This window comes from Propithecus coquereli, unplaced genomic scaffold (assembly GCF_000956105.1).
Source record: "Propithecus coquereli isolate 6110/MARCELLA unplaced genomic scaffold, Pcoq_1.0 Scaffold14, whole genome shotgun sequence".
NCBI classification, from domain to species: Eukaryota; Metazoa; Chordata; class Mammalia; order Primates; family Indriidae; genus Propithecus; species Propithecus coquereli.
The window spans coordinates 14,832,824-14,856,419 of record NW_012138302.1 but is presented as its reverse complement, the minus strand read 5'-3'; the positions used below and the strand labels follow the sequence as shown (position 1 = coordinate 14,856,419).

Here is a 23,596-nt window from a genome sequence, read left to right as displayed (position 1 = left end):
AATGGAAGGAGCCCGAGCCCGCCGAGCGCAGCCGACTCTCGGGGAGGAGCGTTCGGCCGGCGGGGCGCGGCACGGCGCGGGGCGCAGCAGGTACAGGGCGCAGGCGGTCGGGGTGGGCCGAGGGGCTGGGCCCGAGCCTGGGCAGAGGACTCAGACTTCTCGGGCTTCCCGGACGGCCCTAGCTGCTGTCCGGAGCGGGGCCGCCGCATCTCGCCCCCTCCGTCTGACCCTGCACGGAGGACACGCGGGAGATGTCTCCCTCCCGGGTGCGACCCCTGCGCAGTCAGGACCCAGGCAGGGGCCTTTTCTCCTTTCTAGCCAGAGGCTGGTCCCAGTCCCCGGGCCCCTCCCGCCGCGCACATCTGGAAAGAATCTGAGGGCGGATGCGGGGGAGTGGAAGGACGCGGGCGGGCGACAGGGAATGTGGGGGGCAGGTGGAACTGGGGAGGGGCGTGGACCCTGTGCTTAGAGCCCGGGCACAGATTATCCCCCAGTCTTTCTACGTCAACTCATCAGGGGCCCTAGCGAGACCACCCTCCGACCTCTTTACAGATAGAGAAACTGAGGCCCAGAGAAGGGCAGAGATCTGCCTGCAGGGCGCGTCAGCCGCAGGAAGCGCTCCGGGGCTCGGCTTTACCAGCCGCTGTGCCGCCCCAGCTTAGCTCCGCGCACTCTCTGAGCTAAAGCTGGCGGCCTGGAGAGTCTGTACGCCGCTGCTTCCCAGCCGGGACAGCTAGACTGAGGAGGGGTGGGAATGGGGGTCCGCGCCCTTCTGCTGATGTAGCGGAAGCCCCAGCTTGCAGGTCCCTGAACCTCCAGCCCGGCCTGGGGCGGGGAGTGAGATTGTGGCATTGGAATACCTGACGCGCCGTCAGGTGGAAGAGGAGGTGGCTAGCTCCTGGAAGCCTCCGGGGCAGGGGCAGGGGCTAGGAGGTAGCGGCAGCAAGGGGCTCCCTGCACCCTGGCCTGGGTGCCTGCAGAGCTGACAGTCCCTAGGCGGGAGGCGCAGAGGGATGCGCGCCCAGCGCTGGGAGTGAATTACGGACCTGTGGAGGCCCACGCAAACTTAGCGTCGAAGTCGGCCCTTCCACTTCAGGCCGGCCGGGGAAGAGGAAGCTGTGGTCTGCCCCGCTCCAAGAGGCCCCGCTGGTGGGAACCGGGAGAGCCCTTGGGTGGTTCTGTGCCCTATCCCTACCTCGTATAGAAACCTTCCACACTGGGAAGGAGGGGTGAGGCAGGAGGGACCAGCCAGATCCCCCGGCTCACAATGCTGCAGGTAGGCTGTGCACTGCCCTGGGAAAGACCGGCGACTGGTCTGGAGGTTCTGCCCCCTATGTCCACTCTTAGGGCCCAGGGCCCATCTACTCTAGTCTAGAGTGCAAGTTAAGAAGTGTCAGAATCACCTGTGTTCATGTCATCTATGGGAGCATGCTTTGTCTCTTCTGTTTCTTGGGGAGGATGTTACTAATGGTGGCACTTTCAGGCCTGATAGAGTCATATGTAAGGGTGCTGCCCATGACTTGCTTGGAACCCTTGATGGCTCCTGTCACCAACAATTTTGCATAGTGGCCAGTGCCCTTGGCAACCTAGGTCTCCAGCCCCACCTCCAGACCTTGTTTACCCTTCCTTACACCGCTTGCCTCTTCCCCCATCCCCATACCTGCCTTTGCTGGTGCCCTTCCCTCTGCCTGGAGTGCAGTTCCTCCTGCTTTGTTCACTTGGAGAACTCCCACTGAGCCTTCAGACCAACTCAAGGCTCGGGAAAGGAGGCAGAAGACACAAATTTTACTCTTGGCTTTGCCTTTAACATACTAACCTGTAAACTGAGGGAGTCAGAGCAGACAATAATGCAGATCTTTTCCAGCTTTGCCTTGCAAAACTCATTCATTCAGCAAACATTTCCTGAGCACCCACTCCATGCCTGGGTTGCAGTGGGAGCACCTAGGAACACCCTAACCCAGCCGAGGGGACAGGAGAGGCTTCCCAGAGCAGGGGCATGTGAGTGGGAGTTTTCTGGGAATGGCAGCAAGGGGAGCCCTGTGTGCTCGAGTTCTGAGCCTACAAATTAGGAAGAGGAACTTTTAGTCCTGGGATTGCTATTAGAGTCAACAAAGTGCAGCTGCATGGGGCCCAGCACAGAGCAGGTGATCAGTGGATTTCGACTAGATCTGAGTGGAGGAGGAAGGTGGTGCTGGGGCCTAAGGATCTGCCTCCTGATTTGGGTCTCCCCTCCCCTTCGTTCTTCTAGTCCTACCTTAATCCCCCACTTTGGGCCTTGAGGTTTGCTTCCCCAGGAGGATATATGGGGGAAGATAGCAGGTCCCACTTCCTTCCTCAGTAACAGTAACCCTGTGTATGTTGCCCCTACTTGATGCCAGCATCAGCTGGTCCCGTCATTTTGTTTCATCCTCATGAGGAGCTCCCAGCTCCACTTCCTAGACTAGTGAATAGAGGCTCAGAGCAGTGAAGTGACTTGTCCAGGCTCACACAGCAGTCTTGATTGGAACTCGTGTCCTTTCATCTCTAAAGCTCTGTGTATGAGGAAGAGCTCCCTGCAGACCGACCTGGTCCTCTGTCCCAGGGGTTTGAGTTGTTCCTCCCCAGGCAGACATGAAGCTTCTGGAGCCCAGGGTCTGGTCTCTTCTCTGTCCTTCCCCACAGCCCTCCCACAGGGCTGGATACACAGAGGAGGCCATGGGGGCTTGTTTATCTTACTCAGAAGAACAAGTATTTAAAGTTGAGACTCAGATGAGTCAGCAGTGTGGCCAAAATCACACAGCAAACCAGGGGTAGAGTTGGAGCTGTCCAGGATTCCACGGTCCTAAGGGTGGCCGCCCCGATTAGCTCTTCCTACTTCTCCCTTCAATCCAGCACCTCCCTCTCTGCCAGGACCAGGCTCCTTGGCCCATGTCCGTGCCACCCTCAGACCTGCCATGCCAGACTCCTGTTCTTCAGCGGTCGTCATCTTCCAAAGATAAGGTTCACACTCTCAAGAAGGTCCCTCCTTCTTGTTCTGGGCTTGTGGCCACTATGCCCACTTGTTTCACTCCCAGTCCCCATCCCCACCAGACAGCCTCATGAGCGTGGCCTCTCTCGCTCCCAGGGCCTTGCATGCACCAACCCCTTGCTTGCGGCCCTTTCCCTTTGCCTGGTACTCACCCTTCAGAATGGCCAGATCAGGTGTCACTTCTGGGAAGCCTTCTCTGGCCCCACGAAGGTTAGGCTTCCTCTGGGCCCCTGTGGAGTCTAAGCTTCCCCCATCACACCTCTGATGACACTGGGATTATAATACTCAGTTTACACACAACGCTCTAGACCCTCACTGTCCGACAGAAATATAATGTGAGCCACAAATGCACACCACATATGCAATGTGGAATTTTCTAGAGGCCACATTACAAGAAGTAAAGTGAAGCTGGTAAAAATAATTTTATTTAATCTAATATATCCAAAATATCATGTAATCAATATAACAATAAATGAGATATTTTATGAGCTATCATTAATATTAATGAGGTATTTTACATTCTTTTTTGTATCATGTCTTTGAAATCCATGTACACTACCTTTTACACATACATCTCTACTTTGGACTAGCCACATTTCACGTGTTCGATAGCCACATGTGGCGAGTGGCTACTGGAGTGAACAGTGCAGCTGTGAGCCTCTGACGGGCAGAAGCCATGTCTGAGTCTTCTGTCTGGGTCCCCAGCACCCACTGCTTGGCCCCAGGGAGAGCAGCATAGCGTTGGTTAAGACCTGGGCTGGGAGCTCAGTTTTGTCACTTAACAGCTGTTACATTGCCTGATCCCGATGGGCCTTGCTCCCTAGTCTGTAAAGTGATGATAAAATTTTCAATATGGTTCAGTATGTTAATATGAATTAAATATTTTTATGAATACATTTTACAGAGTTTTACAGATACAAAACTGAAGGTGAAGGAGGCAGAAACAGCCTGTCCAATGAGTGCATAGGACATGTGGGAAACAGTGCTCCTTCCCCTGGATCTTTCTCCCTGGCCTCCTGCCCTAGTTGAATTTGGGGCCTGGGTCTGTGCCCACACTCCCCCTCTCAGAACCCAGGTCTGCAGTGGGGTCACACGGGCAAGGAGGTGGGAGGCTTGCTCTAGTCTAACTCTGGCAGCTCCAGGAACTGCAAGACTGTTGAGCTAGCTGTGGGGTTTATAATGTGCCCTGGGAATGATGGTCTGGAGACTGGACTGGAGTTTGCTCAGGGCACAGGGGCTGCAGGGGTGTGGCAGGGCGAGCATAGGACCAGGCTGTTGTGGGTATCACTCGTTGCTGCCAACTGATCCCTGGAGCCGAGGAGCTGTGTGTGTGCTGGGCTCCCTGGTGATCTGCCAGGCTTGAGTCTGCATAGTCCATGGGGACCCACAGAGTCAATAAACCTGGAAACCACTTTTCCTCCCTCCTCACACCTCTTCCCTCTGGGGCCTTGTGCCCCTTGGGGTCCCTCTGGGTGGGCAGGGACCTTATCCACCTCACCTGTGTCCCCAGTCCCCAGCACAGGGCAGGTGCAGATGGGGGTCTCACCTCAGAGAGTTAGCTAAGCCACGTGAAATACCACGGCAGCCACAGGAATTCATAGATGGCTAGAGCGTCTGCAGCATCTTCTGGAAGGAGGTGGATCTGGGCCAGGGCCCAAAAGCCCAGGTGGGGTCTAGACAAGGGAAGGGGAAGAAGCAGGGGATGCTGGAACAGGCAACCGTGTGAGCGGGTGCGGGCCATGCCCACGGAGCAGGTGATTAGCGCAGGAAGAGCCAGTGTTTACTGAGCACTTACTGTGTACAGTATATGCATCTCACTGATTCCTCACAATCTCCCCATGAGGACAGTTCTTCTATCATCCCCAAGGACAGGTGAGAAAGCTGAGGCTTAGAGGGTTACAGAGTCCCGCAGCTGATGAGAGCCAGAGCCGAGATCGCAGCCCTGGCCGCTGGCTTCAGAGCTGCTATTTCACCAGACATCAGCATCAGTGTGAGGCCCCCAGTTTACCAAACCCTCCCAGGCCCAGCATCTCGTCAGACCCTTCTGACTGCGCTACGGGTTGTGGCCCCTGATCTGGTGGCAGGGAGAGAGGCTCCGCATGATCCATGTGCTCGTGGCTGCTCAGCTCAGGAGTGGACGCCCCCCAGCGCCGGCTGGACACTTGCTGCTGCACCTCCTGCTCTCTCAATGGGGCACGGCGCTGTGTGTAGTCCTACAGCAGTGACGGTAGCTCCTCACCACCTCATGGGTGCCAGGTGCTTTGCATCTCTTATCTTACTCCTCACAGAGGCTGTGAGTGTAGATGTTTATCTGCATTGTACATACAAGGAAACTGAGGCTCAGCGAGGTGGTGCTACATGGTGGAGGTGGGACTCGAACTGGGGTCTGTGGGACTTCAGAGTCATCATCCCTGAGCTACCACCTGTCACAATTTACACATCCCGGAGATGTTGTCTAAGTGAGTCCTTGTGAGGGGAACTCAGAGACCAGCCTTGAGCCCAGGCCCAGGGGACTGCTGGGACAGTGGCACCCAGCATCTTCCTCAGTGGGCCTGATGTCATCCCCTGCACCCCTCTCCCTGATGCACCAGGGGACCATGCTGGGGAGTGGTCTCCTGCAGGCGCAGTGGCCACGTGAGCACATCAGGCCCTGGTTAAGGCGGCTGGGGGCATAAACATCAGGAATGGAAACTGGGAGTCCATGTAGGCAGCAGCAGCTCCATGCACTGTGCCAGGCTCTGGGCTTGGCCGATACCCAGACACACAGAGCTGTGCACAGACCTGTGTGGGAAAAAGACACCTTCACTATTTGCAGCCCAGTGCCACTAGTGCTAAGCCCTGGGGGAACACAGTAATGGACAGCCCTGGGCATCCCCCTCCCCAGTGATCAAACTGGAGTTGGTTCCTGGAAAAGAAGTTGCTGATTGCGCAAGAGAAGGGATGGGCATTCCAGGCAAAAGGAATAGCATGTGCAAGGAACTATGCATGTGGAGGAACTATGAAATAGTTCGTATAACATAACTGGGGGCAGCTGATGTGGGAGTTGGAAGAGAGGCAGGGCCGAGTCCTGAAGGTTCGAGAACGGCAAGCTGAAGAGCTGGGATGCACCCTGCTGGTGCTGGCTCGCCATGGCCCATGGCTGCTGGGAGAGGGACGAGCTCCCAGCACCGCCTGTGCCAGGGTAGCAAGAACTCAGCAAAGTCCAGGTTGTACCTTAGCTCCCCTTCTGTGAAACAGGGGTGCAGATTCCTTAGGGCTAGGCCTGGCGCAGGTTGCAGAAGGTTTTGCAGACCTGCTAAGGATAGGGCTTCACCTCACCCCCACCCCTCCAGAGGGCAGCCTGTTGGGGGTTGGGGTGGGGAGGACGGCAGTCAGATCAGCTGGGTGCTGAGGACAGGGCCCAGAGTGGGCACTGCTTCATGCCTGGGAGGGCCCCATCATGACTTTTGAGGGTCCTAGCTGTGTGCCCACTGTACCTAACAGGTTAAGGCAGCCCTGGTGCCAAGGTGGGTCTGACTCGGCCCCTCCTGCAGGCACCATGGCCCGGAGCAGGGCGCTGCTGTTCCTGCTGCTGTTGCCGCCACAGCTGCACCTAGGACCTGTGCTTGCAGTGAGGGCCCCGCTGTTTAGCCGAAGTGGCGGCCATAGCCTGAGCCCTGAAGAGAATGAATTTGTGGAGGAGGAGCCGGTGCTGGTCCTGAGCCCTGAGGAGCCAGCGCCTGGCCCAGCCACAGTTGACTGCCCCCGAGACTGTGCCTGTTCCCAGGAGGGTGTTGTGGACTGTGGCGGCATTGACCTGCGTGAGTTCCCAGGGGACCTGCCTGAGCACACCAACCACCTGTCTCTGCAGGTGAGGTCACCAGAGGCTGCCCCCTCCTGCACGTGTGGCTCTTATCCAGAACCCCCAGCACTCAGCATCCTATGCACCCAGAACCTCCAGCACTTGTGGCTCCCACCCCCAGATACAGGGTGCTAGGGAGGTGACACTTAGAGGCTTAGAGGGTTACAAAGTCCCACAGCTGATAAGAGCCAGAGCCGAGATTGCAGCCCTGGCCGCTGGCTCCAAAGCTGCTATTTCACCAGACATCAGGTGAGTCCTGGACCCACCCACGTGGCACCTCTCCTGACGTCCCCAAAACAGAGCACCATGATATCACAACACGCTTTGTCACTTACAGGAGTCTGGGCTGAGGCCCGGCAAGTAAAGTCAGGCTCTGTCTGAAAATGGACAAAGACCTGCCCCGCAGCTGACCCTCTAAATGGACAGGGCACCACAGACACCATTACAGGGCCAGGAAAATCAGAGCAAGGCAGACCCCAAATGGAATACTCCGGGGCCTCAGAGGACAGAGAGCTCTCTCCAGCTGAGGGCAGACTAGATTTTGGAACCTTGAGAAGTGGGACACGGTATTTTAGACTGGGAGGACTCTGGGAGCGCAGGTGTAACCATCGTATCCTCGTGTGGCCCACTGGCCCTGAGGGAGAGAGAGGGGCTGCCACACCCACTTCCAGAGGAGATCAGTCCAGTGAGGGAAAGTGACCAGCCTGTGGCCACACTTTGGTGGGTCTGGGATGGCAGCTGTGGGAGCCCAAGGCCAGGGTAGCCAATGAGGGAAGGGGACACATTGAGGACAGCTCTTACCGTTGGTTCATCTGCTCATTCATTCATACACAAACTGTCTCTTGGGTACCTGCTCCGTGCCTCTGGTCCCATGCTGGGTGCTGGGCACACAGGGAAGACTTGAATACATCCTGCCTTTCAGGTGCTCGTGGCCTGTGGGTGAGGCAGAGACCTAAACAAGTAGCGATGTCAGATAGAAACGGAAGGACTTGTGTTAGGGGGCCCAGTGCAGGTTCCTAGTCCAGCCCCAGTCCATCCCAGGAAGGCTTCTGGAGGAGGTGGTACCTGCCTAGTTTTTAAAGCATTCCAAGGACAGTGGAGACTGCAGGGCTAAGAAAGGGAAGCAAAAGTGGTTTCTGGCTTGGATAACAGCCATGGCTGCCTGTCACCAAGTGGGAACACTCGGAGCAGGTCTGGAGGCAGACAGCATGTCACGTTAGAACTGCCCGTGGATGTCCACGTGTAGGCTCCTTGAAGGCAGGACTCATACGTCTGTGTGCCCATGTCCAGGCCTGGACCAGGTTCTGTCTGCCATGGGAGAGAATCCCAAGGGAGGGGCCCAACCCAGGGACTGGCTCCTAGGAGTGAAGCTAAGGGCAGGGGCTGGAGCCCTGGGCACCCCCAGGCTCATGCTGCCTCCTCCTGTGCCCCACCCTCCAGAACAACCAGCTGGAGAAAATCTACCCCGAGGAGCTCTCTCGGCTGCACCGGCTGGAGACGCTGAACCTCCAGAACAACCGCCTGACTTCCCGAGGTGAGAGGTCACCCAGAGCCCAGGATCAGGGACACCAGGCAGGACTCAAGGGCCTGGGTAGCACTGGGTGCCCATGGGGAGAGTTTGGCCCTGCACATCCGGGGTGTGGAAAGAGTAGGCCTGGGCCGGCTGACAGGGGGCTGCATGACGACCAGCTCCACACGGGCAAGGGGCTCCCTGTTGTTGCCTAAAAGCCATTCTGGGTGTATCTGGGACCTGGGAGACAGGGCAGGGCAGATGCTTCAGGGAAGCTTAGCTTCCTAGGACTTTGTCGTAGGACCTTCAATTCAGAGGGCTTTAGAATCGAAGAGTTGTAGAGTCCTTAAATTTTAAAGTTTTTTTTTTCCTGATGATGAAAATAATATATGATTAGGATAGAAAATTAGGAAAATACAATGGAAAGAGAAAACCACTCATGATTCTGCCACTTGGAATTAATCACTATTGATATTTTGGTATATTTCTTTCCATTTTTAAAAAAGCAGCTTTTGGCTGGGCGCTGGCTCACGCCTGTAATCCTAGCACTCCGGGAGGCCGAGGTGGGAGGATCGCTCGAGGTCAGGAGTTCGAGACCAGCCTGAGCAAGAGCGAGACCCCGTCTCTACTAAAAATAGAAAGAAATTAGCTGGACAACTAAAAATATATAGAAAATATTAGCTGGGCATGGTGGTGCATGCCTATAGTCCCAGCTACTTGGTAGGCTGAGGCAGGAGGATCCCTTGAGCCCAGGAGTTTGAGGTTGCTGTGAGCTAGGCCGACGCCACGGCACTCACTCTAGCCTGGGCAACAAAGCAAGACTCTGTCTCAAACAAACAAACAAAAAAAAGCAGCTTTCTTGAGATATAATTTATATGCCATAAAATTTACCTAATATTAAGGCATAATTTTATGAGTTTTAGTAAGTTTATGCAATTGTGCAGCTATCACCACAATCCAATCCAGTCTTTTTTCCTGTGTGTTATTAAACCCAAAGCTGAACCCACATTATAGATACTTTAACCCCAGCAAGTAGTTCAGAAGCACTTCTCATGTTGCCGAAAACTCTGCCCATCATTTCACACAGCGGCAGCAGGGTATTCCGTGGAGGGACGCTGGACAGTTTATGTAACTGTTCCCTCTTGTTAGATACTTGGGTGAGGCCCAGCGTCTGGGGGTCTTGGAGCCCGGAACCGAGAGTCAGAGGCCAGCCTCAGGGCTGGAGAAAGGCCAGCCTGGCCAGGCTCCCAGTAACAGCCCAGTCCTGACGCTGCATCTGCCAGATGGGGCAGGGTGAGCCAGGTGGCGGAGGCCACAGCTCTGCCCTGCATGCAGCCATTCCTAGCACAGCCCCACCTGCCCAAGCTGAAAAGGGGCTCTGAGCCCTCTGGGGCTGTCCCTGAGGGGAGGACCCCTTCCTGGCAGGAAGGGCTGAGGCTGGGTCCTCTGCTGGTGGCTTGCCCTTACGAGGATCATCCCCACTCAGGGTGAGGAATCATTCAGTCCCTCAGCAGACACTTAACTGCTTGTTCCTCTGAGCTTGGGCTTGTATGATGAGCAAGGAGGACAAAAATGGGGTTGGGCAGGCACCTTGGGACCAACTGGGAAGGGATCCGAGCTGCCTCCGCCTCCCCTGTCCTGAAGTGGGGTGGGTGCTCACTGTGCTCCCTCGTAGCGTCCCCCTCATCCAGGGCTCTGACTGATGCCTGTCCTTTGAAGGGCTCCCAGAGGAGGCATTTGAACATCTGAACAACCTCAATTACCTGTACCTGGCCAACAACAAGGTGAGGGGCTCGAGGCAGGTGGGGGTGTGCTGCCTGTCCTGGAGTTGTCTTCCCTGAGTTCCATGAACTTTCACCAGGGCTTTTTCTGGGCTGTCCACTGGGTCCCCATTGCTGCTCAGACATGGCCCTGGGTGGGGGGTGAGGGAGACACAGACCCCTGCCTGTAACTCAGGACATCAAAGTATGTCAGAGGATGAAGACAGAGGCCAAAGCCTACAGGAGTGTAGAGTAGGTAGAGTTTGTCCCCACTGGGGAGGAGGCACTTGGAGGACTTCCTGGAAGAGATGGCCTTTGAGCAGGGCCATGAAGGGTAACAGAATTCCAGCCTGGGGAGGGGAGCTCTGCAGTAGAAGGGACAGCATGAATGAAAGCACAAATGCCCTAAAGCTCAAAATATTTGGTCTGTTCTGGCATTCTGTCCCCCTTCTCTCTCTGAACTCTCCTGGCGTGACCCATCCCCTCCCAGATTTTGACTCCCATCTGCATCATGGCCATGTCCCATGGCTGTCTCCAACCCTTTCTCATCCTCTGGCTTGAGACTCAAAGATCGCCTGCCTCCTTGACATCTCCCCCAAGTCTGATAGAAGTAGAACACTGCTTCCTGCCCATAGCCCCCAAACCGAATCCCCCTCCACCTTCCCCTTGCTGTAAAGGGCATCTCCAGCCATCTATGGTATCACTGGTCCCAGCCACAACCAGGACTGTGTCTGGATCTGGCTCCTCACCCACGTGCAGGCCCACTGCCGGTTCCCAGTGCCCATGGGCACTGGCCCACCTGGACTCCTGCCTCCTTACCTGCCTCCTTGTTGTCCTCATAGCGGCCTTTAAAAGCCACACCTGCTGCTACCCCTCGCCCACCCACCCAGGTTAACCCTGGAGGCTGGGCAGGCAGGGGATAGGTCCTAAGGGCTTTGAATGCCAAGTTAAGGGCTGAGGGGAGCCAGGAAGGTTTTACTTTTGTTCCATGAGGGTAGCGGGACAGGTTTCCGTTTTAGAAAGAGGGCCCTGGTTGCAGGGAAGACACAGGTAAGGGGCCTTCATGAGCGGCAGGCAGTGGGACCCAGGGCTGGCCTCTGCTCCTCCAGTGGTCTTTTGGCCCCAATGCTTCCCTTTCCAGCTGACCTTGGCACCCCGATTCCTGCCAAACGCCCTGATCAGCGTGGACTTCGCTGCCAACTATCTCACCAAGATCTACGGGCTCACCTTTGGCCAAAAGCCAAACTTGAGGTCAGAGGTCAGGGGGATGACCCTGAGGTCGGGCTGGGGAAAGGGGGGGATGCTGAGGTGAAGGCTGCCCATCCAGCGTGAGGCACAGACAGGCCCTGGAGGAGGGGCTTGCCATGCAGTGGGCGACACCCAGGGGCTGGAGGAGCACAGGAGGACTGGTCCAGAAGGCAAGGACAGTGTTGCTTGCAGGAATTGTGGGGAGCTGGGGGAGGATGTCCCCCCACTTCCCAGCCCCTAGGGGAGGGAAGCATCTTCCAACAGGCAGAGCTGCCCTTCGCTGGAGCTGCCTTGGGAGGAGTGAGCGCCCCCGGCATGGGTGTGCGAGCAGGGCAGGGTGGTGCTGGGGTGGGGTGGGGGCTGTGGTGGAGCCTCCTCCAGGAAGGAGGTTGGGCTGGAAACACCAACCCTGCTTTTGTCCCTCAATCTGTCATCTCTCTTGACTCTCTCTGTCCACATGAGGACCTAGGGTCACTGAGCATGGCCCCATCCCACAGATGAGAAGGCTGAGGCACAAGAGAGGCTGCACAGCAAGACTGAGCTATATCTTATACACATCCATCTTATCCCTGTCTCCCTCCTTCTAGTATGTTAGCTCCATGAGGGCAGAGTCTTGTTGGTTGTGCCCATGGGTAGGTCTTCAGAGTCTAGAACAGTCCTGGCCCATAGCATATATTTATTTGTTTATATAAATAGTCTATGTATATGTGCATATATATTTAACATATTATATAATATACTCACTATATATTTGCTGAATGAATGAGGGCTGCCTCCTCTGAGACAGGCCTTGTGCTGGGCACCAGGGACAAAGAGGCAGATGGGGATGGGCCCTGTGTTCAGGAAGCCCTATGGAACTCCAAGCCAGACTACGTGGCGGTGACAGGCAGGCATGCAGGAGCCGAGAGGGAGGGAAGGACTCTGGGCTGCAAGAGCTGGGGGTCAACTGAGAACCTTGAAAGGTGTGGAGGAGCCTGGACTAGGGGTCAGGAAATGCTATTTCTGCCACTAACTTATGGGACCACCTCTGGTAGGGCACTGTCCCTTCTGGTCCTTGGTTCCCTCAGCTGTGTGGGCAGGGTCTGAGGCTCATCTAACTGGACCCTTGGTTTTGGATGGGAGGAGAGGGTCCTGGGCCCCAGAATTAGCCTGAGCAAGGATTTGGAGGCTCACCAGGTGAGCTGGCTTAAGGAGTAGGGGAGCCCAGGTGGGGTGAGGACCTGTGCCTCGACCCCAGGTCTGTGTACCTGCATAACAACAAGCTGGCGGATGCCGGGCTGCCGGACAACATGTTCAATGGCTCCAGCAACGTCGAGATCCTCATCCTGTCCAGCAACTTCCTGCGCCATGTGCCCAAGCACCTGCCGCCTGCCCTGTACAAGCTGCACCTCAAGGTGGGCAGGGGAGAGGAAAGGGAGGCGGGAAAGTAGACCCCATGGCCAGGGCACCGGGGCAGGGACCTGCAGGGGGAGGAGCTCAGGCGCATATGGGCACAGGCACTGCCCAAGTGGGGCTGTGGGGCTGAAAGCACAGTCCACTGTGCACAAGTGGGCAGAAGCCTGGGCACCTGGCCTTTGGTGCGGCTTGTGTGTGGGGAGCTGTCAGCACCACACCCGGGATGCTCCGGGCCTGGTTCCCCTCCCGGTGGCTCCCCAGACCCTTCTCCATATCTCATCCTGAGGGCCTGACCCTGCCCTTGGCCTACCCTCACACTCCCCTCCCTTCCTTCCCACCCTCAGAACAACAAGCTGGAGAAGATCCCACCAGGGGCCTTCAGCGAGCTGAGCAACCTGCGCGAGCTGTACCTGCAGAACAACTACCTGACTGACGAGGGCCTGGACAATGAGACCTTCTGGTGAGTCCCCCTCTCACCAGATCCTCAGTGTGACCGTGTGCCCAGGAAGCTCCTCTTGGGGCCACCACCCAGCCACACCCTCTCACACACATGCCTTGCCCACCTCCTCTGGTCGGTTTCACTGGGGAAGGAACTTTGAGGCTTGCGCCTTTGTTGACATTTCCGTTCCTAAGAACAAATAATATGTATAGGGAAGGCCTGCCAAGAGTCCAGTGAGGCAAGGAAGTGTTTGCAGAGGCTGGCTTCTTGGTACGAAATGCAAACTCAAGCATTCTTGTTGAAAGCAAATATATTTTCATTTTCTAAGGCCCAGGATAGCCATAAAAGGCTCACAAAAGGTTAAACAGTGGTCTCTGAATAAACTCCTATGTGTCAGAAACCATGCTAGAGCCTTCCATACCAATGTATCATTGAGTCAACCTGTGAGAGGCTTAGAGAGGATTGCGGGCCTCAGTCAGTGGAGTGGCAGAGCTGGGATGAACGAGAAGCCGTTCCCCTGCTACTTCTCCTGGGAAAATGGTGGAAACAAGCGCACTGTGTGCTCCTGCCAGCCATGCTAATTCCCTCCCTCCCGCAGGAAGCTCTCCAGCCTGGAGTACCTGGATCTGTCCAGCAACAACCTGACGCGGGTCCCGGCAGGGCTGCCACGCAGCCTGGTGCTGCTGCACCTGGAGAAGAACGCCATCCAGCGCGTGGACGCCGACGTGCTGACGCCCATCCGCAGCCTGGAGTACCTGCTGCTGCACAGCAACCAGCTGCGCGCGCACGGCATCCACCCGCGGGCCTTCCAGGGCCTCAAGCGGCTGCACACGGTGCACCTGTACAACAACGCGCTGGAGTGCGTGCCCAGCGGCCTGCCCCGCCGCGTGCGCACCCTCATGATCCTGCACAACCAGATCACCGGCATCGGCCGCGACGACTTCGCCACCACCTACTTCCTGGAGGAGCTCAACCTCAGCTACAACCGCATCACCAGCCAGCAGATGCACCGCGACGCCTTCCGCAAGCTGCGCCTGCTGCGCTCGCTGGACCTGTCCGGCAACCGGCTCCACGCGCTGCAGCCCGGGCTGCCCCGCAACGTGCACGTGCTGAAGGTCAAGCGCAACGAGCTGGCTGCCCTGGCGCGCGGGGCGCTGGCGGGCATGGCCCAGCTGCGTGAGCTCTACCTCACCGGCAACCGACTGCGCAGCCGGGCCCTCGGCCCCCGCGCCTGGGTGGACCTCGCTGGCCTGCAGGTAAGGGGGACTGGAGAGGGCGGGGCCGTGCCCGTGAGGGGCAGTACTGGTGTGGCTGCCCTGAGCCCACCCATCTGCTGGGGCCGGGTGAAGGGGTGGGGAGTCAGGAGAGCTGGGCAGTCAGGCAGGCTCCTCTGGCATGGGCAGCCTGAGCGCGTTCACCTTCAGGTGTGGCTGGAGAGGCTGGGTAGGGGGAGGTGGGCTACACAGAGAGTGTGGCTGGCATGCCTGGGTCAGCCCAGCCTACCTGCGGGTACAGCTGGTGTGGCCAGGCTGAGCTCACCTACAGATGCAGGACTGAGCAGGGCCGTGGTGCTAAGGGGTGGTCAGGGCTGCAGGCGGGGCCTGTGGTTCAGGAGGACTGGGGGCAGTTTGGGTGGCATGGGAGAGTCAGGCTTACCCACCTGCCGGGACAGGAATAGGTGCTTGGAGAAGGCTGGGGCTCTAGGTGGAGATGGTGGGGTGGCGGTGGGCTGACCTCATCAGTCTGCAGAGGGCCAGGGACAGGGGAGTCTACTCCTGCATTCTGGTGCTGGTCGGTGGGTGTGACTGCTGTGGTCAGAGTCAGGCAGGGATGTCTGGGCCCATGAATCCAGCCTCCTTTGGTAACAGGTGAAACCTCCCAACTCTATGAGCATCGCTGAAAAGAGAAATTCATCAGAGAACGTGGGTGGGAGAACAAGGTGCTTCCAGGTCAGGGACTGACAGCCACTCCCGTGGCTCCTTGCTGGCCCTACCAGGTCCTGCCCTGCTCACCCGGACCTGAGAAGCTCAGGGCCTCTGCATTGCTGTCCTCTCTGCCCCAGATGTCCTCAGGGCTCTGCTCAAATGTCACCTCCTTGGGAGGCCTTCCTTCACCCTCTGGCCTTCCTCTGCCTTGTTTTTCTTTATAACCCTCGTCTCTTCCCGTTGTCTGTTTGCTTGTTTATTGCCAACTGCTGGAACTAGAGTAAGAAGCAGGCCTTGAGGCTGTTGTGTCACGGCTGGACCCAGCCCTCTGCATGGCAGGCTCACAGCCGGTGCCTGTGGAGGGATGGCCGAACAGTCTGTGGAAGTCCAATGGGTTGTTGCAAGGTCGGGGTGTCTGAGCAGAGTGCAGGGGAGAGGCCCAGAGGGTGGGGAGGATGGGGGAGGGGCTGGACAGTGGAGCAGGGTGGGGGCAGGGTGGGGCAGCTGTTCCTGCAGGGTCAGTGGGGGCCTCTCCTCCCCCAGAACCCCCTGCTGAGCGCCAGACACCAGTATCCTGTTGCCCATGGCCTGTGCTGTCTCTCTCACACATTCTTTAGGAGCCCCTTCTCCACGTCTGCTCCTCCTGCTACACTTTCTAACTCACTGAAGGGACAAGATGACATCTACCAGGGGAAGCCCCCTTAACATGCCCTTTTTCACCACTGCCCTTGCCAACAGCCCCTCCTCGTCGCCTAACCCTACCATTCTGCCACCACAGCCCTGCAGCCTGCATGTGAGGCCGGGCCGCCCGTTTCCTTCCCCGACCTCAGCTTCCGAGGAGCCCTCCACTGCTGTATTCCACGTGCAGTCAAGAGCGGCTTGAAAAACAAATGCCCGTCTCATGCTCCTGCCCAGAACCCTTCTGTGGCTCCCCATTTCCTTAGAACCCAAGCCAGACCCCTTGCTGTGGCCTTTGAGGCCTGCTCTGCCCCGGCTCCCAGCTCATGCTGGCCCCTCTTCCCTGGGGACAACTACTTGTTCACTCGTTCATTCCACAAGCCTGTGCCAAGCCCCCAGCGTGCCAGGCACAGGTCTAGGACCGGGGCCCAGTGGGGATATGGCAGATGGAGGCCCCTGCCCTTCTGCAGCGTGTACTTAGGACTCCGCCCAGGTGTCACCTTCTCTAGGACACCCCTCCCCCGCCCCTCCACTGATGGCCGGCAGGACAGATGCCTCCCTGGGGCTGGACCAGGGATGTCTGGTGAGGGAGGCGACTCTTCCTCATGCTGGATCTTTCTACAGGCAGCTGCTCCTGCTACTTCGGAGCCCCTACCTGTGCTGCCTGCCCTCTGCTCCCCTGGAAAGCTTCCCCTGCCCCAAGGCTGGGTCAGGACCCTCCCCTGGACTTCCTCATCACAGCCCAATCCCACAGGCTTGTCATTGTCATATTTTGTGTCCATCTCCCCTGCCAGACTGGCTTCCTGACAGTGGTAGTATCTCAGTGGGTTCCTGTCCCCTGTGCCCATGGGCACTAAGGGTGTTTGGCACGTCATGAAGAAATGCTGAGGGAGAGACGTGTGGAGGGCACTGAGTGCTTGGCCACACGGTGGGAGGCAGGGAGCTCTGCTGGGTAGCGGAGGTGGCAGGGAGGCTCCCTGAGGATGAAGCTTGTGCTCCCCTCGAATCTTGATGCCGACTTGCCTGGCTCGATGGATTCACCATCCCCGGTTCCTGGCCCTGAACCCCGGCCTCTCGGTGCGAGGAAGGGAGCTTAGAGACCACAGAGTAGCCCCTGTGGCTGCACAGGTGTGTAGGTTGGAAAAGGGTGGCCTCAGAGCCAGTGCATGTCTCCTTTTTTTTTTTATTTATTTTTATTTTTATATATATGTATATTTTTATTTCAGGATATTATGGGGGTACAGATGTTTAGGTTACATATGTTGCCCTTGCCCCCTCTTCCCCCTCTGGTCTCCTGACACTGCTCTTGTCCTGCTCCCTGGGAAACCCATCCCCACCTCCCTGACTGCCGGCTCCTGGACCCCAGGCACATGACGAGTCTGAGACTGACCAGCCTGGGGCCTGGCTCCTGTGCTGGGGTCACTGTGGGCCTCACACCCTCACTCCCAGCTCCTGCACACTGTCCCCCGAGGCCCATAAATGAGCAACCCCATCCACGCACCTCCCATCCAGGGCCAGTGGGGTGAGATTCGAAGGCTGGAGGATCCCTGGCCGCTGCCTGTCTGAAGTCTTTGGTCTGACAGGCATAACAAGTGTTTTAAGAAGGGAGGACCATGACACCCAAATGTCTGGGCTGTGAATTCATGTGGGAAGGCAGAGGGGCTGGATAGGAAAGACAGTAATTAACAAGGGTTTGGAGTCAGGTGCACTGGGTTCCAGCCTCTTACAGGCTGTGTGGCCTTGGACAGATCACTCAACCTTTCTGAGCCTCTGTTTCCCCACCTGAAAAATGGGGGTAGTTAAAGACTTCCTCCTCCCTGCCCCCAGCAGGGTTAACATTAGATTTAGATAAGCTAGGGGCTTGCTGGGGGTTTTATAAGCTATTAAGTGCTTTGCACAGGTGGGAGTCCCTGACTCCCTTGGTCACCCCCGCAGTTGCTGGACATTGCTGGGAACCAGCTTACAGAGATCCCCGAGGGGCTCCCCGAGTCACTCGAGTACCTGTACCTGCAGAACAACAAGATTAGCACCGTGCCTGCCAATGCCTTTGACTCTACACCCAACCTCAAGGGCATCTTTCTCAGGTAGGAGGTCCCAGTGGCCCCTCATAGACCCCCTTGGGGCCTGCCCCAGCTCTGGAGGGACATTCGAGGCACCTGGGAACAGTTGCAGGTGGAGGTCAGTGTTCAAAGATCACTGGTTCCACCACTGACTGGCTGTGTGACCATGGATAGGTCACGGGACCCCGCCGAGCCTCTGTTTTCTCAGCTCTCAAGGGTGGGGACAGTCCTGGCCAAGCCTGATATGGTTTGTAGGTTTGTAAAAGGGCTTTGGAAACTTTAAAAACCAGTGCACACGGGTGTTATTAGTGTTAGTGTGGCAGGAAGGGACTCCAGACAGCATCTTCCCGATTTATAGCTGAGAAAGCCAAGGCCCAGAGAGCACAGGTGACTGCTGTGTCCACAGACATCCGGGAAGAGATGTGCAGGTCCTGGCCAGGCTGTGGGGATGGGGGTTGGGTTCGGAATGAGTCAGAGGACCCTGCTCCTGGAGGATCTGAGGAACTTCCCTACGGCAGAGCCAGGGTGATTCTTCCCAGCACCTCCCACCACCCCTCCCCCAGATCAGAGAGGGAGACAGAGCAGAGCAGAGGTGCACTCCCAGGGGCTCTGTGGCCCAGAGGCCCAGGGCTTGGTGACATTGGGTGGTGTGACACATGTCTCAGGCTTCTGCAGGGGAGCTGAGGTAGAGAGCTGAGGGGCCTGAGATCAGAGCCCCTGCCTCCAGCTTCCTATGCTCAGTGTGCCCTGGCCTGTCCCATGACTCTGCACCATGCCACACCAGGCACCTCGGTGACACCAGGCTGGCTAGCCCAAGAGGCTCAGGTCTTGGGATAAATGCCAGAGGTGGGCAGAGAGCACTGGAGCTGCCACTCCTGATGTAGCAGTGAAAGTGTATGCAGACAGGGACCCCTTGCTTTGTAGGGGACTGGCCCCACGGCAGCCCCTGTCCTGGGCTGTGGCTACCCTGAACAACTTGTGCTTTCCATCACACACAGCACCTCTTCTCCTCGCTGTGCCGCCTTCCCTCCCCCTTCACCTTCTGGGGGTGTAGACAGGGGACTCTGGGGACCCTGGCTCCTGGCATTGACCCTGCCTGGACGGCTCGCACAGGTTTAACAAGCTGGCCGTGGGCTCTGTGGTGGACAGCGCCTTCCGGAGGCTGAAGCACCTGCAGGTCTTAGACATTGAAGGCAACTTTGAGTTTGGTGACGTTTCCAAGGACCGTGGCCGCTTGGAGGAGGAAGAAGAAGAGGATGAGGAGGATGAGGAGGAAGAGGAAACGAGATAGTGGCAAGGTGACACAGATCTGACCTAGGTAGGTGGTCTGTGTGGGGACAGCACTCACCTCTCCTCACCAAACTGTCCTGTCCCTGAACCCAGTCTAGGGTCTTCCTGTCCATTCTTCACCCTGTGTCCTCTGCTTTTTCTGTTCATTATGCGAATTTATGAGAGCACTTGGGACACACGGGCCCTGGCTGAGAGGTTGGGGTGTGACAGCAAGCTCACAGGAGACCTGCACATGCCAGAGGGTTCTAATCCAGGGTGATGAGAGCTGTGCCGGGAGCTTCCCTGGGCGTGGGGGGTTGGACACTTGGTTCTGGGGCTGGAGACTGGATTTCCAGGCGTTGTCAGCCTTCAGTCTCTGAAGCTGCAGGGGGCTGGGGGCGCTTGCTAGGGGAGTGAGTGAGGGGGGCAGGCACAGTGGGAGGGGAGGCTGCGGAGGAGACTGAGATGGAGCTGGTAGGAAAGGAGGTAGGAAAACCACAGACTGCCATGGGCAGAGGGAATTTGCACATGTATGTAACACAAGCACCCACACATGCACACAATGTACACATATGAGCCAACACATTTATATGCACGTCTAAACATGCCATACATTCACAAAGCACACACAGAACATATACCACACACATGAACACATGCTTGTACTCCATGACACGTTTGCAGGCATAGAGTATGTACATGTGTATATGCACACCTATGCATGCATTTGAGTACATTAACATATGCACATCCATGCATACCCATGCACACAGGCCCTCACATGCACACGTATGTGCACACATGCATGCACACGTGGTATGTACATGCACCAGCTTCTTCAAAAGTGGGGAGAATCAACCCTGTCACTCCTGCCGAAAGGCTGAGGGCACTGAGCACTGCTGGGGGCCACTGAATTTATCCACACAGAGGTCATCTGTGACTTTGTAGGAGTGGCTGTGCGGGTAGATGGGGTGGAGAGAGTAGCTGGAAAGGAAGTGGATCCAGGGAGTATAGACGATCTTTTTAAGAAGCTTGGCTGTGAGGAGATGAGAGAGAGGGTGGTAGTGGGAAGGGGGTGTGGAGTTCAGGAAGGGCTCACCTCCTTCGATGCCTCTCTTGAGGGATGGAGCTGGCTTGGATGCTGATGGGAAGAGGCCGTGTGTGTTGGGTCGGGGGAGTTAACGACACAGAAGGAGGGTTAGGAGTGAGGGCCCCTGCGGGACAGGGACGGTGGGAGGGGCTGGCTTTGGCAGGAGGGCCGGAGCTTCCTCCACTGTGGCAGGAGGGCCAGAGGGCCAAGTAGGCGTAGTCACAGGCTGGTTAGTGGCTTGGTGGCTGGACGCGCAGTCACGTCCAGCCAATGCCTTCAGCCTTCTGTTTTCTCTGTGCAGTAGCAGGTGCCCAGCAGACTGAGGTGTGGAGAAGAGGGACCACTGGATCCATCCAGGGCTGGGTTTTCAGCCAGGTGTATAGGACTGGAGGGCAAGGAACAAGGAAGTTCAGAGTACTGGCAAGAGAGTGGCTGAAGTCGTGGGGCCTGGGGGTCAGGCTGGGTAGGGAAGCAGGTGCCGATGGAGGGGTGGGTGAGCAGGGACATGGAGGGGGCTGTTGGAGAAGGGGCACATGCTGGCTAGCCGGGGGCTATTGCAGGTTAGTTTTTGTGAGCTGTGTGGGGGGTGGGGCACAGGGCCAGGGTGTAGCCAGGAGGTGGATAGGCCACTGTCAGGATGCTGGCCTTGGACAGAGAGCAGCCTGAAGGGCTGTTGAGGACCCGGTGTGCAGATGGCAGAGGGAGCTGAGGCGAGGGGCCCAGGCTGAAGACATAGTGTGCGTGGGGAGGTTATCCCAGCAGAGAGGGGCTGTCCTCACACAGTTAGGGATCAGCGACAGGGTGACTGGCCATTCAGTGAGGACACTATGGCCTTTACGAGGGAGGCTGCAGAATCCTAGGATGGGTGAGAGTCTGCCCCCTCTGGAGGACATTGGCCACAGGCAGGTCAGTTGAACGGGGCCCTGGGAGGGACTCAAGGCCTTCTGGTGCACACTAGGCTACCCGCATTGGCAGGAGCACCTCCTAGCAGGCAGCCCTGCTGCTCTGGACTCCCAGGGCAACTCCCCTCCCCCTCATAGTTAGCCTGGCCTTTCCAGAGCCCCTCCAAGCAGGGCTCCCCTCAGGTGGGACCTCCCTCCAAGGTGGTTGTGGCTGGTGGGTCTGCTCTGAGCTGGATCCTGACTCTCCTACATGTTCTGCAGGACAGTGGACCACCGGACTCCTTTCTGCAGCACACGCCTGTGCCCTGTGAACCCCCATCCTGCCACACTCATGGTCACACCCAGCGCTGCACCCATGGGGCATCCCACACAACACAGCCTGAGCACAGCCAGACACGTGTAGAAAGCACGTCACACACACCCAGCTCAGCCACACACAGCCAGTTCCACACCCCCCTCCAGACCATCACACTCTCCACCCACACCCACACCCCTGCCGTGCTCTCTGAGTCAGCAGACTCGGGAGGGTCTGACCCTGCCCTGCACACACGGGCTCCTGCTACCTTCCCTGCTGACACGTGTACTCGTGTGTCCATGTGTGTACACACACACATACACAGTCGTGTGCAGACAGCCCTCCAGGGCCTATGCCACCAACAGCTCTTGCCCCCAGTGGGAACTGGCCAGAGCAGCTCGCCGTCTGCCCAGTGCATCTGTCCGTCCGTCCCCTGGAGAAGACACAGAGTTATCTCTGTGCTCTGGCCAGGTGCCTGCTACCCTCTGGAACTCACAAAAACTGGCTTTTGTTCCTTTGCCTCCCTTTGGGGGCAGGAACCTTCAGGACTACTGCCCTGGCCCGGCCACCCTGTACTCCCAGGTGCTGGGGCAGTCAGTTTGCTGAGAGCCCCTCCCTGCCACGCGCTGGTAGGCCAAAGGCACTTTCTAACGGGCGAGCCCCACCAAGGCTGGACTGGAGAGTCTCCGGGTGCTGCTGGGGCCTTGGGCAGGAGTGAGGCAGAGGCCGTGTGCTGGGCCGGGCCAGGCAGGAAGGGCCCAGCCACACCTATGAGACATCGTCTTTATTCTTTAGGCTCATGGGAAGTTCTGGGTGCCTTTGGTTTTTTATTTTTTTTCAAGGAAAAAAATGATAAAAATTTCAAAGCTGATTTTTCTTGTTACAGAAAACTAATATAAAAGCATTATCCCTGTCCCTGCAGCCTGTGGCCGTGTCTGTGTGTGCTTCCTGCCAGGTGCGGGGCTGGCAGTGGGGTGGGGTGGGCAGGACACAAGCACCTCAGCGTGCTGGCCAGACCAGCAGGAATCAGTGCAGACGTCAGTTCCTGGGGCCCCCAGAGCAGCTGCACAGGCAGAGGGCCAGGGAGACGGGCGCGGCCACAGGTAAGGAGGCCGGGTGGTGCGTGCAGCCTGTCAGCTCGGTGGGAATCCGCAGGTCCTGTCCCGGGACCACACACTGGGCCTTCGAGCTCACTCTGTGTCCCAAGAGGCCAAGCATCCAAGCAAAGGACCTGCTGGGCTTTGGGCCTGCTCAGGCCTCACCTGGAAGGTCACAAAGCACCTTTGCACTAAGGGGTATTACCAATGGGGGTCTGTCCCAGAGAGGTGGGGAAGGGACTGCAGGAGGGCCTGGGAGCTGGGGCACAGCTGACTTGGGGTCCCAGGCCTCTGCAGGCCTTCCCAGAGCAGAGGTAACAGATATGCCCTGTGGGGGCAGAGCTGGAGCTGGGGGAGGCAGCCGCAGGAAGGGAGTACCCAGTTCCCAGCTAAGGAGAACCTCTGATAGGTAGAGCTGCCCAGGAAGTAGTGACCTCCCGGCTACTGGAGGTGTGTAAGTGTGTTCCTATCAAGCTTACTAAAGAGCAGGCGTCTGCCTTGTGGTGGGCAGACTTGTCTGCTCAAAGGGTGTTAGAGACGTGACACGGAAGGGGTGAACAGCCCATCCACAGAAGGTGGGGGTGGCTGGTGGCGTGACACCCCACCTCTCCTGGGCGAGTGGGCCTCAGAGAAGGAAGGCTGCTCTCGTGGCGGCCCCACAACCCCAGCCCTGCGTGGGAGGGGGTATCCTGGGGTCAAGGCTCTTCCCAGACCCCTCAGACCATGGCCCTGGGGGAAGGATGGAAGTAGTTCAGGAGCAGAAGGCTGGAGCAGGTGCCCTCCTCACTCTGAGTGACGTTGGGGGGCCTGTCTCCTCTCTGGGCATCAGCGTCTTCGTGGGCATCATGGTGCAAGACCCCTCCAGACCCCAGAGCTGTATCTTCTCCCCAAGGCACATCTAGAACAGGCTGTGTGGCCAGGGCCCTTCCGTGTACCCTGCAGGCCTCCTGGAGGCACCCAGGGTGAGGGGAGTGAGGGAGACAGTCTGGAAACGTCCTTGGGTATGTCCCCTCTCTAAGACAGAGCATTCACCACAGGGAGCCAGACTAGTGAAGGAAATGGGTTCCTTTTATGGGGACT

General features: G+C 57.6%; 1 protein-coding gene across 1 annotated transcript; it reads left to right on the top strand.

The window, feature by feature from the left end:
- On the top strand, window positions 1-22,180 carry PODN (podocan). The gene is made up of 11 exons (XM_012639487.1): window positions 1-90; window positions 6,541-6,857; window positions 8,289-8,382; window positions 10,078-10,142; window positions 11,260-11,369; window positions 12,604-12,760; window positions 13,106-13,221; window positions 13,799-14,456; window positions 17,739-17,887; window positions 18,977-19,181; window positions 21,386-22,180. Exons 2-10 carry the CDS (start codon window positions 6,546-6,548, stop codon window positions 19,152-19,154), a joined length of 1,839 nt encoding a protein of 612 aa, XP_012494941.1. The 5' UTR covers window positions 1-90; window positions 6,541-6,545; the 3' UTR covers window positions 19,155-19,181; window positions 21,386-22,180.
- Window positions 22,181-23,596: the final 1,416 nt, after the last annotated feature.